Source organism: Ambystoma mexicanum, chromosome 6p (genome assembly GCF_040938575.1).
Source record: "Ambystoma mexicanum isolate Mex_15411 chromosome 6p, UKY_AmexF1_1, whole genome shotgun sequence".
In the NCBI taxonomy this organism is placed as follows: Eukaryota; Metazoa; Chordata; class Amphibia; order Caudata; family Ambystomatidae; genus Ambystoma; species Ambystoma mexicanum.
Window position 1 is genome coordinate 1,331,907,917 of NC_090935.1, and position 16,507 is coordinate 1,331,924,423.

The 16,507-nt window shown below is 46.3% G+C and overlaps 1 protein-coding gene across 7 annotated transcripts in view; it reads left to right on the forward strand.

Moving 5' to 3' along the window:
• Positions 1-16,507, forward strand: part of ACO1 (aconitase 1) — a 792,824-nt gene that overhangs the window by 634,201 nt on the left and 142,116 nt on the right. For all 7 annotated transcript variants that reach the window (XM_069625992.1, XM_069625995.1, XM_069625996.1 and 4 more), the window contains 2 exons: positions 3,883-4,039; positions 4,196-4,320. In XM_069625992.1, the coding sequence (XP_069482093.1) occupies positions 3,883-4,039; positions 4,196-4,320 (282 nt within the window). The remainder of the gene's footprint in view (positions 1-3,882; positions 4,040-4,195; positions 4,321-16,507) is intronic.

Genomic DNA, 16,507 nt, shown 5'->3' on the forward strand with positions numbered 1-16,507 from the left:
TTGTGCTGGTACTTTTCTTGTAGGTAGGGGAAGCCACTGTGGTGTTCCTTGGAGTTGGTTGCTTCTTTAGCTGCAGCTTTGGGGTAGTTGTGATATTTGCCTTACTTTAAACGTTACCATGTCCTGCCAATGGACTTTGTCTTGTTATATGATTTCCTGTGGGTGGAAAAGACACACCTTTAAAACCCAAAGTGAATAAAAGGGTAATTCACTTAACTTGGAAATTTTTCATAGTTCGTTCTTGAGTCCCTGGAGTTTTATATCCGATTGGAATTTTGACTGGCACCAGTGATTTTATCAGGGTCTTTAATAAAACACTGCATTGCACTCCTGCCCATAGAAATGTATTGCAGTTACAGTATCTAGCATTTTGTATTTTGTATTTGAAAGAGCTTATGGGGACCATCTAGGCCCAGTATATCTTATTTTTGGTAATCCTCTGTCTATTGTTCGGAATGCATTTTAACCCCTTGACTCCGCCCAGGCGCTACACCTATGTATGAGTCAATTGTCGGTTATGTGTTCTTCTGTGGAGTAAAGGTGATCGAGGTGGCTGTTGGTTCAGCTATTAGCATTGTGATTCCTGAACATGACTGACGCCTATTACTGGTGTCTAGGGATCCTTGTTTCTCCACACCACTTAGCATCATAATGTACCGAGTTTACCACCAGGTATTAATCCTACATTAGCTTAGGAATTGGAGTGTGTACACTATAAGGCCCTTTTACTGTTTTTATGCAGGCTGCTTTTACTGTGTTTTGTCAGTTATAGTTTCTATTTGAACTTAAGAGTTGCTTATATGTATTTCTGTAATGGTGTATATTTTCCAGGATAGCGATTTAGTGCAATTCCTTGGGTTATGTATCGGGACTAACTGCCCTATCTGCCAACCTTCTGCCTTACCGAGTGAAGCCAACACTGCTCTGCCATTGCTACACCAAAGACTGATTCTGGTCCATATTATGATTGAAACCATGTGACCCATGTACCCGCAGAATAGATGTTTCCACTCTCCTCATAAGGGAGAAATCTTCCAAACAGTTATGAACACATTTTTATGTGGATGCTGTTAAATTGTATTTTTGGTGGGTCCCAACTGGGGTAAACCCTGTTCAATGCCTCTTTTGCCTGATGGACTTATTTTGTATCTCTGTATTCTAGAAACCCCATGGTAGGGCCCTTCCTGGAGTTATTTTATCACGAAGTGAGATCAAAGCTTATGCTTGTAGCTTTTCGAAGGCATATTCCTTGGGATGGAATCCAGATGGCCACTTGGGATTCCCCCTTGTTGACTGCATGAACACTAGCACTAGATCAGATGCCTGGTTTGGTCAGTCTGACCTCCAGAACCAGTTTGGCTAGCATATTTCCTCCACCCTGAGAGATCCATACTTGTTTTCCCATCTATTTGGAGGGAAGGGTTTAGTAAGAAAGTTATTCTCTGTAGTGACTATCTGTCCTCCATTTGACTGCCCTTCATACCTCTAATAAGTTATTAGTCTGACTGGCACAGGTGAAAACGCAAGTGGTGGGAGTTACCCGGGGAAGGAACCATTGTGCACGGATGTAACACACTGCATACGCTGGCTCTGCATCTCCATTCAGATTTAATTGACATTTGTTGCCAAGTCCCTTCCCATGGGACCGATGCCCAGAAGTATGGAGGAAAAGGGACTATGGCTTTGGAGTCTGGAGAGGATTTGGACATAGAAAATGCCTGCTGCGCCTCAACCAGCGCACTGAGCAGTGTTGGTAATACCCTTGTGTGGTGATCAAAATATCTTGCTTTAATGAAATGGAGTAGGATTAACAAACCATCTAGACACTTTGCAAATTGAGATGTAGTTCATTCGGGAAATTACACAACTGGATCTCTTGTAAGAGTGACGAGGCTTAGTTAATATCTAGTGGCCCCAGTCACAAAAACATGGCATGAACGGTTTTCCCAATTGTCTCCTGCAAGGGGCGGGGCAATTTCCAACTAAGCAGATTGACCCACTCTTAAAATCAGAGATGTTAGAAACCTAAGTGTTAACAAAAACAATGTAGAATGTCTCCACGAGATTACATCTCTGTGGTTCTCTGTCTAGGTTATCCTCCCAGGTGTTCATTAAGGTTGCTCACCCAGTCCTGGGATGTGTAAATGCTCCCACACTTCTTTCCTGCCTCTATAGAGAACAAAGGTCTCTAAGACCCCATTTGCTCCTTTTGGTCTGATCGTGGGAGATCTCTTCCCAGGTCTCCAGAGGGGGAGAACACCCACACATTAGGCTGACGTGACAGGGTTTGATTGTCTCCAGGACCCCACGCGCCCCAAGAGCTGCAACTAGGTGGCCGACTAAATCGCCTTGACTGGAGGTTGGGTTGATGGTTCTCAACCTCTTCCCTTTTTGAGGGTTCTAAATCGTCCCTACTGTTCTACCTTTCCAATGAGCTGCCACATTCTCATACATGAGGAGAGGGGGGGCACATTTTCCTGCCAGTTCTTTCCAGTTTGTATACATTTCATTGATCTGCCACAACTAGTGCACCCACATTTTCCCCTCACACCCATGTGATGCAAGGTGGGTTTTTTCGTCTATCTCCTCCCGCTTTCCTCCTACCTCTCCTTGACATTCTACCATTCGCTCCTTACTCTCACCTCCTGACTTTCTACGACTTCCTCCTTGGTCTCTACTTTTAATTCCTGTCTTTTTACTATTTCCCCCACCTCTTCCTCCTCTTTAGGCTTTACAACTACCTCCTCTTTTTACATCTTGTTCCCCCTTCTTGCCCTCTTTCTAGCAAAGAAAATGTCATAGCCTGACATAGTTTTAAATTGAACACAGGAGAGCTTTGCCCTGGCTTTTATTTCAGATGAATTGTTAGCTCCTATAAGCATTCAGGTGATTATCACCACCTAAACCTGTGGAACAATAAAACTCTGTCAACTATACCTCTGAGTCACGTGATTCCTGTCAATCTTCCACACCGTCCCTCTTTTATGGCTGCCCAGACAACTCTGATATAACTGTAGTGCCTCTGTCTTATAAGTGGTGACTATACACTGAAGCCGGACAAGCACCATATACTAGAGTCTGACGTAGTCACCCACAAACCATATAACAAGGTGCATGCATCTAATTTTAGAAGTGTAACTTACAAAAGGGATTTTATTTGATCACTTGAATTAATATTAAGCACCTTTACACAAGTTTGAGTTTTTCCTGAGTCCTCTCCCACAAACTCACTAACTAGTTATATGCGTTTTTGTAAGATTTAGACACTGCTCAATTTTTAACAGAACCAGGGCAGTAGTAATATTTTAAAATTGGTATATTCTGCATAGAATCATGGCCAGCCTTTCATTATCTGAAGAAGTTGACTTTTTTGCGAAGTAAAATTCTAATTATGGTAGCCACTTCCTAGCAAAGCGGCCTTACCTACATAAAAACACCATCTCTTCATCTATGCTGTTTATCTGCTCTGCATATCAGACAAACTTCCCTATGTCTCTGCATAGAATAAATGCTAGAAAATAAATGTCCAATTCTTGCATGTCTGATCATCTTTGCTTATTATTTAAGGACCATGACACTTTAATCTCAGTTAGCTTTTTCTAGGTTTTGATATTCCAGAATTTAAAATTAACCAAAACTATACCAACTTTCCGTTTACTGAATGACTGACAACACTACAACACCATGATTGTTTTTTTTATAAACTTCTTTTCCATTTCCCTTAATTTACTGTTTAATTACGGTTATGTTGTGTGAAACTATTTCAGTGCTTGATAAACACACATCATAGAAATGTTTCTACATTGTTTGCAAGTCGTTTCTTCGTAGTTTTTATTTCTACATTTAATTTTTTTTTTTCTTTTTGGTTGGTTTTGTTTACAGGGAGATCTTGTTGCTGTTGGTGTTTTGTCTGGAAATAGGAATTTCGAAGGTCGTGTACATCCCAACACACGTGCCAATTATTTGGCTTCTCCACCTCTAGTAATAGCCTATGCCATTGCTGGGACTATACAAATTGACTTCGAGAAGGATCCTTTAGGTAAGTGCCTTGTTAAAATGTAAAATTCTGTACACCAGGTCCTGACCCTTTCCTGGCAACCTCTTTATTTTCTGTTATGAATGCACAGCTCTAGTAACAAGAATACTTTCCTTGATTGTACTGTACTGATACATTTGTATGCTTATTGTTCAACAGGTGAAAATGCCGATGGAAAGCAGATCTTTTTACGTGATATCTGGCCTACCAGAGATGAAATTCAGAATGTTGAACGTCAGTTTGTCATCCCAGAAATGTTTAAGGAGGTTTATGAAAAAATTGAGGTAAATTATTCTTAAGTCTTTTTTTGGGGAAATATCAATGTGTTGCCAAACATGCACATTAATTGCCACCTGAGCTCTTTATTCACGAAAAGAAACAATGGGTTAGTCAATAACCCAGGCTGAGAGAAAAGGTATACCTCTACGATTTTTGGTTATGTCCCAGTGGGCAAAGTACTTATAGGACCAATGATAGCATGTGTTAAGGTAGAATTTTTATATTTGGGTTTTCGAAGGCCACATTTTAGGGCCCTTCAACCTTTTGCCTTTTTATCTTTATTCTTTGGAGCACTGCCTTTTTGGTAGCCAGAGGGACGATGTATGACCCCCCGCCCCACCGTGCCACCCTCTTTACATTAAGATCTATGGTATCTATGGTATTTGGTGGCCCTGTCCAATGAGTGCCTCTCGGTCACCCTATTTTTGCTTGAGGATGATTTGATCACCCTAGATTGGCTTTATGGAATAGGTTGGTGGTAGCTGTACTTTAGTTTACTTCACCAGTGGAGCATGCCATTTTGCTGTGTAGGCTATGAATGCACTTTTTTGGCAGCCACTATTGCACCAATCTGATTTAAATCCTGCTATCTGTTTTGTATTTTAGGGTTCTCTTTGTTCAGGGCAACCATCAGGTGACCTTAAAATGGTTGTTCTGACCATGTGGGCACTTTGTGAACTCACAGGGCAGCCTCCATATTAGTTTGAACTGGTTTAAACCCGGTTAGCTTCCCTGAGCTCTCCCCAACATTGCCTGTGGGGGTGGTCTAGGCTAAGTGGCAGTCCTACTGACCAACCAGTATGGTGGGTCATTGTTGAGATGGATTTTCAGAATCAGACTTGTGGACATATCCTGAGAGGCTACTCTATTCTGGTGAACAGGGAAAAAGACCCTGTCTAGCCAAACTCTATCTGGGTAGTGTCTCTGAGCAGTAAGGCTTAGACTTAGGAGAATGCAAGAGTAGTGAAGGGTTCAGTTGGACACACAGAGAGCACTTGTTATGCATTCTGCCTAACTTAATCAAATACAAATATTTGTTTAGACCTTATAACTCTGAGCATTTAAAAACCACAGGCAATAATACACTAAACATACATTACAATTATATACTGTGATGAATCCTATGTCCTCCCTTCTCCCGGGCAGACCCTTTCCATAAGGCCAGAGAAGTCAGGTTGCTACCTGTTAGTGCCCCGGGGGTGGTACTAAGCCGGTTGATCTCATGAGGGATTCCCCCTCTGGTATTACAGGGCGGACATCATGGGATAATGCAGTGTAAGACACCCTCACTCACCGTTCTACCCTCACCTCCTTCGCTTTCCTCTGATCACCCAGGTTCCCCCATGTATTTATGCCATAGCAATAGTACCACTACTACTGGTTCGAGGAAGATTAGGGGCGACTCCACTGACCTATTCTCTCAATATACTGAGACGAGGAAGAAGTTCTGCATCAGAAATAACTTGCAAGACCATCTCATTGAGCAGTTTTTTTTTTGTGTTACGTGGATCTTAAAAAGGGAAGATGGACTAGCAATATGGTCAGTCCCTGCCCCGAGGCATGGCATGCATACTCCTATGTCCCGTCCCCTTTCCTCCATACTTGTGGGACATTCTGTCCTTCGGGACGGGACCGGAGCACTTTTGTTAAAAAGCACCCAAATTGAAAATGTTTTCCTTCTCTTTTTACGCGGGGTACCGCACACGGCCGTAACCCGCCCACCTGAGCTCTGCCCGTGCATCGCCCTTCAGTCTTTTTCTCCACGCGGTCGGGGCTGGATGTACTTGCATCACCGGGACATTTTTCTTGTTCCTGTTGTCCTTCTCTCCTGCTCCGGTTCTGCAGTCGCTTAGTCATCCATCCATGCCGGAGGGTCTGGGATTTGTGGCCTGTTCTTCATGCGAACGTCGCTTCGCTAGGGTGGATCCCCATTATCTCTGCTTGGAGGGTCTCGGGCCGGACCACCACTGGGATTCGTGCTTCTCCTGCGATTCACTTTCCGTCCGGCACTCCAACGCTGTCTTCTTCGGTTGGAGGACATCTTTGTGTGTTCCTCATCTTCAGCTTTTCATCGACAAAAAGAAAATACGCCCAGTAAGTTCCTTACTTTTTTGGGTGCCCAGCTGGGGGACTCCTTCCTGGGGTCTTCTCGGTCCGGGCGGGGCTTGAGCAGCTTTACCACCAGGGTTTCCCCTGAGGTGCCTCGCAGGCCTAAAAGGCGTACCAGAGTTTTCTCTGAGGGTTCCCACTTCGGACCTGCCAAGACCGGACCACATTCTGAGGTTCATCTATCAGGTGGTAAACTTCAGCCCAGTTAATCTGTGGCTTTGGACACCAGGGTTCGCTCCGAGGTCACCGTTTCTGGAGCTTTCTGTACCAGGCCATGACTTGAGGCCCCTCATACTGGGCCGAAAACCGAGGTTGCTCTTTTTGAGGTGAAGGTCTGTACCGACAAAACCGAGAGACCTGCTCCTAAGGTCTTGTCTGTAAGGGTGATTCCTCAGCATTCCCGCGCTCAGGGTCGCGGTGAAACCGGTTCTGTCGAGGGGGCAAAGAGGGCGGTCATAGACCGTAACTCCTGTTACCGGCTCTGCCGAGGTTCCTTGTGTCAAGACTAAGGTGTTAAGTTCCCTGACCAGCCTGAGGAGACGATTGCCTCATCTACACATGTGATGCAGTTCTCTTAAGGCATCAACAAAATGGTGGGCCACCCCTCATGGTCCAAGGCGGGCATTTTGGATTCTTCCCTTACACCTACGTTCTCAATGACGTGTGCTGGGAATCTTATTTTTGGGGCTGAGCAGCCTTTTTCACCTTAGGTGGAAGGTAAAAATCAGTTCCGCCCTTCTTATGACTGTCATGCTCGGATGCCGCTGCCACTTACTGTCTCGCTTCTGCCTACTTCTGCTCCACTGGTCTATGTGGACCCGATTGACGTTTGTGGGGGTATGCCACATATGAGAGGCCTCTGCCTACCCCAGCGCCTAAGCCTTCATCAGAGGATGCATTTTTAAGGAAAATTCAGAGGCTTATGCATTCTGACCCTATGAAAGAGTAAGGATCTTTTCAAGGAAATCTGCCCTGAACCCCCAGCTCCACCTTCCTTTCCGGCGGCTCCAGTGGTGGTACCACCTCTTCCTATTGGTCCGCCTCCAGCGCTTCCTCCCCTTCCCCCGCTGTCTCCCAGTAGAGCGGCATAGCACTTTAAAACCTGTGGCGGCCCAGCCGCTTGCTTCCGATACGCTGGATGACCCTCAAGCAGATCAGGATAGCAATGAGCAGCCCCGCTCTGTCAGAGCATTCCATGACCGGGTTCTGGATATGATGGCCCTCCTCGACATTCCAGTACCTGAGGCCCCCGCTCTGCAGGAATGGGTGCTTTTGGGAGCGTTCACCTTGTCACCACAAGAGCGTACCGGCCTGTTCCTCCAGAAGGACGTTTTGGCTGAGCCCTGTAAGGTCTGGGATAAGCCCACACCGGGCTGCATATCAATAAGAGAATCAACACCCGTTACAGGCTTCACACCTACGAGGATATAGCCATGGCGTCTTGTCCGCTCCCTTCCTCGGCGGTGGTAGCTGAAGCAACGCTTTAATCCAAGCCGGACTCTGTGACCTCTACGGCTGCAGCTCAGATTCTCTCCAAGGAAGACAACATTCTGGACTCCTTGGGCAAGAAAGTCTTTGCCAACTCAGCACTGCAACTTCACCAAGCAATACCGAGCTGATCCTGGCAGAAGCTAATATGAAGCTGTCAAAGAAGTTGGCTGATTCCAGGAGTGTATTCCCGCGGATAGGCTACACGATTTCAAAGCCGGGTTGTCGGATGCCAGGGTGTTGGCACAAGATCTCCTGGAAGCTGCAGCGCACCAAGTGTGCCTGATGGTGGGATTTGACACCTCCTGTCAAGCTTGGCTCCATGTGACAAAGTTATCGAAGGAGGTGCAAGATAAAGTTCTGGACCTTCCCTTCGATGGCAAGGAATTGTTCAATTCCTCTACGATTGACAAACGTTCAAAGACCGAGGCGAGCACCCAAACTGCCAAATCTTCGTCGGCCCTTGCAAAGGTCCCAGCTAAGGCCCTTATACACAGAGGTCAGGGTCTCTGTCTCGATCCTTCTCTGGCTTCAGGACCAGGACGTGCAGGACTGAACCACCAGCTAGCAACATCCGTCAAACAACGCGGTCGGTTTTTCTCACTGCCATCAGCCTCCTCTCGAGGGGCAGGTAGTCTCCCTGCCGACAAGTCTGCAAAATTATATTTTTTGTCAGTCGCACAAGACTCCGGTGGGAGGACGAATCTCGTCTCATCTGGAGGCGTGGCAGACCATCACCGAAGACTCATGGGTTTTGTGCATCGCTTGGGTGGGCTTTCGCTTGCTCCTCCCCCCTACCCCACCCTTCAACCCTCCCTTCCAACAGATCGGGCCACCCTCCCTCAGAGCCGAGGTTCAGAAGCTTCTAGACCTCAGGGCGGTGGAACCTGTTCCCCTCTAGGAACAAGGGGAGGGCTTCTACTCTCGTCTGTACACGGAGCCCAAACCCAACCAGGCTGGCCTGCGTGCCATCCTCGACCTTTCCCAGTTCAACCTTTCTCTTCCCCAAGAGAAATTCAAGATGATGACACCTTGCCAAATAAAGTACTCTCTTCAGAAGGACGACTGGCTCAGTGTAGTGGACCTTCAGGACGTGTATATGCACATCCTTATATGGAGGCCGCATTGAAAATATTTGCAGTTCTCCCTGGGTGGGGAGCACTTCCAGTTCTGTGGGCTCCCTTTTGGTCTCAGCTCGGCACTGTGTGTCTTTACGAAGATGTCGGTCATCGCAGCTTTCCTTCGGCTACAGGGTGTTCATGAATATCCTTATTTGGACGACTGGCTCTTACGCAGCCCTTGTCCACTGACTACTTTGAGCAATCTCCAGTCTCTCAATCTTGGGCTGTCAGCGAACTGGCGGAAATCTTCCATGATGGTCTCCCAAGACCTGATCTTCCTGGTTTTCCGTGGAACATGATCGACTCCAGGGTATATTTGACGGCAGACAGGATTGCGGATCTGTTTGTCACGTGTCAGCTCTTCATCCAGACAGAGCACATGATGGCTTGGTGGTTCCAGAGGCTTCTGGGCCTCATGGCCTCATGCGTACTAAATCTTCCTCTTGCGCGTCTCAAGATGAGACTTACGCAGCTGGCTCTTCAGAGCTCTTGGTGTCAATCTTCGGACTGGGATTCCAAGATGATCCCAGTTCCATCCTGCATGATGACGGACCTTCTATGGTGGTCTCCGACCAACAATCTTAGTGTGGGCCTCCTTTCAGGAGCCCTGCCCACAAGTGACGATTACCACAGACTACTCCCTTCTGGGGTGGGGCACGACTCTGGATCATCTCCAGGTTTTTCGATCTATGGACGCCGCATGACCGGCAGTTTCATATAAATTATTTGGAACTCCTGGCTGTTTTTCTGGTACTGAAAGCTTTCCAACCATCCATCACGAACCGGGTGGTCTGCTTCCACACGAACAACTCGATGTCAATGTTTTAGATCAACAAGCAGGGTGGTACAGAGTCACCAGCTCTTGTGGGCCTTGCCATTCAGGTTTGGGAATGAGCCATCCAGCATGGCATTTGGCTACTGGCGGCACACATTCCGGGTCAATTCAATGCGATGGCAGACTCACTCAGCCGACAGACAGCAGCCAGCTGCGAGTGGGAACTGAACATGGAGGTCCTCTCCACCATCTTTCGCCAATGGGGCACTCCAGAAGTGCACATTTTTGCGACTGCCACAAACGGGATACTTCCTCATTCTGCATCCAGGAACGGTCTCGCAGCCTCCTCTAGGGGATGCTCTCGAGATCCTGTGGCACAACATGAAGGCATATGCCTTCCCGCCTCTTCCTCCGATTCATCGGTCACTCTGCAAGCTCAGGAATACATCGAATTGCACTATCCTGTTTATAGCTCTTTGATGGCCAGCCAGATTCTGGTTTTCGAAACTTCAGCATCTGTCGATTCGTCCTGCGATCAGACAGCCGTTGATTCCCAGCCTGCTTCACCAGTGCGATCAGCAGATGTGGCACATCTCCCCACAATCATTCAGCTTGGCGGCCTGGTGCCTGAATTAAAATCATGGAAGCTTTCTACGAGGTCTCGGTATATGAGCAAGTGGCTCAGTTTTTGTCACTGGAGCATTTCCAGATGAGTTCCTCTTGGGGTCGATTGGTCCCACCAACCCAAAGGGAGAAGTCGTCCTTTGCAGGGCTTCTCTAGTTGAGGCGAATTTGGAGCTTCAGCACTGCAGCAGGGCTTCGCTGGGCAAACCAACGGTCCAAGAGTTCATCCAATGGTCAACTCTGCCTTTCAAGCAAAAGACCTTGCTTTTTATGCAGGTTTCTCCCATTCATTCGCAGCCTAGCTGTCACTTACACAGCAGGGTGGCTGTCCTCCAAGGCCACCCAGCCAGCCAATCACCTTTGGGTGCATTCCTGTAACCAAGGGTATTAAGCACAGGGACATTCGGGCACCTCCCTCACTTCCTGCCCTGCCAGACACGCGAGAGCCAGAGGTGGGGCTTCACTGGTGAATCTCGCCAAGACAAAACGAACAAAGGGACCAAACTTGGTTTGGCACGCAGAGCAAATCTCAAGAAGGACCTGTTCAACAAAAATGGCAAAAAAAGAGGACCAGGGCCATTTTGACAAAATGGGCACCCAAGGGTGCTTTACTGCAGCTGCAATTGCAGTCTGCGGTAGAAACACAATGGTAGGAAAAGTAAACCACTGCCACCAGCCATTAATTGTAGAAAGGGTAACATAACATTTACATGAGAAACTAGACAAAGGAGATACTAAGTAACCCCTCCAGCACCCTATTGTAAGATGGTGTGTGCTGGGTCTACAAAGATTCAAATGTAAGTAAAGTCACTTTCACTTCACTGCTCTTGGAAACAGTAGTTTAACCAAGAGAAGCTATTTAAACCTTGGGGAAATCTGGAAGCCCTCCCTGTGCCACTGCATTGAAGGTCCTGTGTGACGCATTGTAAAAAAGATGCCTATGGAGTTTGTCAAACTCAAAAACCAAAAGAAGCACAGTGTTCAAATCAAAGGAAAATAGATGTGAGTGGGGAAAAAGGTCTCTCTCTCCTGGATAAAAATTAAAAGTGCTAAAGTCCAGCAAAAAGAGCTTGGAGGTCTCTAAGGTAGATAGGAATTAGCAAAGTTCTGAGAATTCTCCCTAACAATATAAGAAAGAATGGTGTTTAAAATGTAATACAGAGCCTTCTAAAAATAAGGGACTATACTTAGTCCTTCCATAGCTAGAAAAGATGGATGGGGCCTAATGCCTTTAAAGTCACCCTGTAACTTTTCATAAGGCTACGAGTCATTAAAAGTTTGAACAAGTGTGGCAAGCGTTGGTTCTTTAACGCTTATTTGGAAGACTGTTCAGATAAGTTTCCAATCGTGAGTGTATAAATGCACAACTACAAGTGGTTCAAAGTTGAAGAACTATTGGGGGAAAGTGCTTAGGAGACCCTCTCCCAATCCAACCATCCTAGGGGAACACCAGGGGAGGATCCTTGACCAGAACTCCACCAATCACAATCGGGGCAAAGAGTTTATGCCATTTTAACCTTCTGTAGATGGCAGAGTTAGCAGTTATTTTTAATCACCCCCTGGCTTCCGATTCACTTATGAACCACCTTAGATGTACCTGACATCTCTGGGCCCCTGTGCTTCGTGTCTTGGTTCTGATGGCGAGGGTCTAGATATCGCTGGTGCAGAGAACACTTTTGTGTCGGGACTGCAGTCCAGCTAGTCAGTGATTGTGCTCTGGCGAGACGGTTTCTGGTACTGAACAGCTGGATGACCCTGGTATGAAGAAGAAAGGACCACCATGTTTTCTACATCCTCAGAGGACTCTCCACTACCGGGTGCAGGTGGCGATCAGTTAGCCACTGCAGAGTAATGGTGAAAGCCGACCCTTGTGACTGAAACGTAGAAGCTGGTCCAGCAAGACCCATATTTGTGCTGATCAGCTGCAACTCCAGGCGAGGCCTTTTGTTTCACAAGTCGGAGTTCCATGTCAGAACTCGGGAGGTCGACCGATGCAGCAATGTGTTAGGGGAGTTTTCCTGAAGTCCTACTGGTAGTAAGACTTTAGTAAGCTATCCCAGTGTTTTGTAGATCTGCAACTCTTAGTGTCAGTTTGTACTAGCTCCGGACCTTAGTAGAGTGGCAGAGCAGTCAGGCCTATCTTAAGAGGAAGATGCGAGCTGTAGGTAAGTACACTGAATCTTAGCTAGACAGGCACAACGAAGAAGCACGTACACTTATAATTCTATAAAACATGTGTTATTATATTTACTCAAAAATCCCTTCAAAGACTTTAGACGTTACGTTACAACACATAGGAATACTTGATAATACATTTCAAAGGGCACTTTCACTTTTGTCTTTGTTCGCGGTTACATTTGTAGCAATGTTAGAAAGGGAAAAGACAATGTTTTTTTATTATCGGTTATTGCTCACTCGTGCTTTTCAACTGTTTATACAGTAATACATTTGCTCTGCAAACATATATAGTACAGTCACTTAAAGGGAGGATAATGTTTAGTTAGTATAGCATGGCCTTAGTTCAAGGTTCTATAGACTGTTTCTTCGCCTAGTAAGTCTATTAAGTCCAAACCCTAGCTAAAGACAGTTCGGAGAGGGCTTGAAGTCTTGACAATCGGCGAATAATGAAGAGTTCCCTTGGATTTCTTCCAGTGTCTAGAGTTAATGAAGCAGCAAGTTAACTAACAAAGGAGACATTAAAACAGACTCAAAGGCGATACAAGCAGCGGCTTGGGTCAGAGGTAAGTGGTGATTATCATGGACACCTCTACGTGCACTCCAACGCTCTGGAGAGACTTCCTGGAATTGGGTTAGCAATACCTTTTTCCCCACAGTACCTTGGTTAGAAGAACATGTTTGTGCTGGATGCTCTGCGATGCTGCAGCTCTGGACCCGACCTCCGGCTTCCCTGGTCTGGTGGCTGAAAGCAGGACACTGGATGGGATCACTCTGCAGCAATCTCGAGGGAGGACCTGTGGCATGTCTTTCAGCAACTTCTTGGTTCACTCTCTGGTTTTGGTGCCTCTTATGCAGCACCAAAAAGGGCACAGATCACCCGCTCACTCTTCGTCGCTTCCTGCAGTCCCACACTCTGGTGAGGGGGTCTGAGGGAGTTGGATTGGATCTCTGGAGGGTCCTTGCGGGTTCAGCAAAGATTTGGACGGATACAGCCTTTCCACGATGATGCACTCGTAAATGGGCAGCAGGTTGCCTGGTATTGGGGTTTCCGCAGCTCTGGACACTCCTAGGACCTTGGGAGATGGCTCAATTTAATGTTCGTCTTGGGTCTGGTTGTTCCCACCAGCCAAAGGGAAGGAGTCATCTTTGGATCTAATCTGTTGCATCGAAGACTGTCAGGACAGCAGTGTTTGTTTCAAAGGGTCTGCATGCGTCTCTTGTAGTCTTCTTCGGTAACTTCTATTTCCAGTGGTCAACTTGCTTTTCACTCCAGAAACCTCACCTTTTTATACAGTTCCAGCACACACTCCTCTGCAATCTCTCTCAGCATTTAACAGAAAGGGGCATTTGACTGTCCAGTCAGGACAGCCAGACCCCATGTGGGAGCTGGACCTATTCAGGCACTCTGGCAGGAGGGGGGGGGGGCTCAAAGTCCTCCCCCACTTCCTGCCTGCTCAGACACTCTGGAGCCTAGGCGGGAATACCTATTGGTTCCCGCTAAAGGCAAAAAAACAGACCTCCCAGAATGGTATTAGGGCTAACCAAGAACAACCATGCTAGTAATGGTGAAAAAAGAAGGGAGGCCCTAAGTCTGTACTTTGTTGCCCCTATTGTGCACTATCGAGGCTATGGATATAGCCTGTGGTACAAAAAATGCACACTAGTTGGTAGAACACGTCCACTACCACCAGCCAGAACTAGGTGCTTGATTGTGACTAAAAAGTCACAGGCGCTGCGAGAAGGGGGGGATACTAGGTATCCCTTTGGCACTCCACCAAAGGTGGTGTTTGCCAATCGCTGACTATAGTGTTTTGGGGGAGATTCTCCTTAAGAACTGTAGTTACTTGAGGATACAGAAAAATAATCTTAAAGGAGGACCCGAAGGGTCCCAGCAACACTTCCCTTAAGGAGCTGTGTGCTGCAGTAGCAGAACACAGATTCCTTTATAGTACAGGTAGAATACAAAGAATAAAGTTGCAAAAGACAAAGCCCACAAGAATGAAGCAGAGGAGAAAGGCTCCACCCATTCAGGATTGAAAGAAAAAGGTCCAGAAGTCCAGCATAAAGTGCTGGGGGTCTCACTAGGAGAGAGATGAAACATACGAATGATGAATCTACCTAACACAAGGTATCCCAAGAGGACGCTGGCCAGCCCACTCTTAGGCAAGATTGTATGTAGTAACCCTGTGGAAAATTACACAAGCCTTGTCCTCTTGGCAGTAGGTAACCAAACATTTTGTATAGACCTGTACGTGACCGAGCAGCCAGGCTTATCTCAAGAGGCGTAAATGTGCGCTGTAGGGTTGTAACAGAGTTTCACAGTGACAGGTATTCAAATAATACTTCTCAAGATTTCTTGGTAAAATAATTATTTTTTAATGTAAGTCAGTTTTAAAATAAGCCTTCTTTAGAAGGGAGCAATATGCTACACTTAAAATACACTTCAACAATACACTCCTTCAGTTAAGTAAGTAGATACCCTTTTGGGATGGCACACAGATACTTCCTACACACTGAGGTGATTTCAATAGTTGGGACACTGTGGACAGTGATCTAATCAATTTTCACACTTAAATGGTGATACTGAAGTTATGGCAAAAATGAAAAGGTTAGGCAAGGAAACAAAGATTAACACGTTTCTCAAACAGGTAAGCACTTTTCAATCCCCCAATCAAATATAGGTTAACCCTTTCCCAGCTATGCATGTAAGGTATGTATGACTTTTCGGAGGAATCGTAAAACACAAAGTCAGAGGGTAAGAGTCTTCAGTGAGGCAGGACAGCCAATGTCAATTGAGCAACGTTTAGGGGAGCTGAGGCACTGCTTGAAGGCAGAAAAAAGTCTTGCCCAATGTTAGTTTTGTAGTAAAAAGAATCACTGTTGGGCCACAAGCGGGGAGGCTTGTGAGAAGCAGAGATGGAAGCAACTCTGCAAAGGGGCAGCCAATGCAATTCTCCAGAGAAAGCAAGCAAACTTCACACAAGAGGTGAGTACCCCTAGTTACATAGTACCTTGAGTCTGAAGAAAAGGTTCCAGCTGGCATCTGTTCATGATGTCCTGCAGATCCGGTTCTTCCTGGCCCTCAGTCGTGGGGACAAGAGAGAGGACGCCTGGGGACTTGTGCACTACGGTTTGAGGGTCGGCAGCAGCAATGGGCACAATTTAGATCAGCAGCACTTCACGGTTTTAGCTACTCGCAAATAACACCATTTAAGGTGGGCCTTAATTACAGGGGTACCCCTTAATTATGCAGGTACCCCTAATCACGCTCACACCAGATTAAAGTTCACTCCTCTAGGGAATTAAGGCCAAGAGTCTATCTTGCAAGGATAACAAATGTATTCTTTACAGAAATGAGGATAGGAGCAAAGAACTGCTGCCTGAACGGTGTCCCTCAACCGTCCTATTCTCCTGCAGACCGGAGTCAGACAGGAGCTTATATACTCTTGACTGGCATGGCTCCATCCAAACCTGTCCTTCCATACAAGCGATGCTCCAGTCTTCCTTTCTTCATGGCCGGATTTCTGTTTAAGATATGCTACTTAACATATTGCTAGCTTATGCAAGAATACACTGTAGCTCATGTTTTCATCATTTTGCTACATTATGAACATTTATATATAAAGAAAAATTCCCGTTATGCTTTCCATCTCTCATTCATTCGACTGATATTTTTGGACCTATCTCCTCAAAACCTTGGTTTCCATAATTCTGCATTGTGTGCATGAGCCTTAGCCTGCCTGGGCCCTTTGACAGACAGCAAATAGCTGCAGAGTTACGTGCTGCTCTCCCAGAGCTAGCGAACACCACGGCAATGCCTGTAGTCTATTTTTAACGCAGGCCACATTCCTTTTGCCAGAGAGCCTGCTTCTACCATGCTTTGAGAAAAAAACGAAA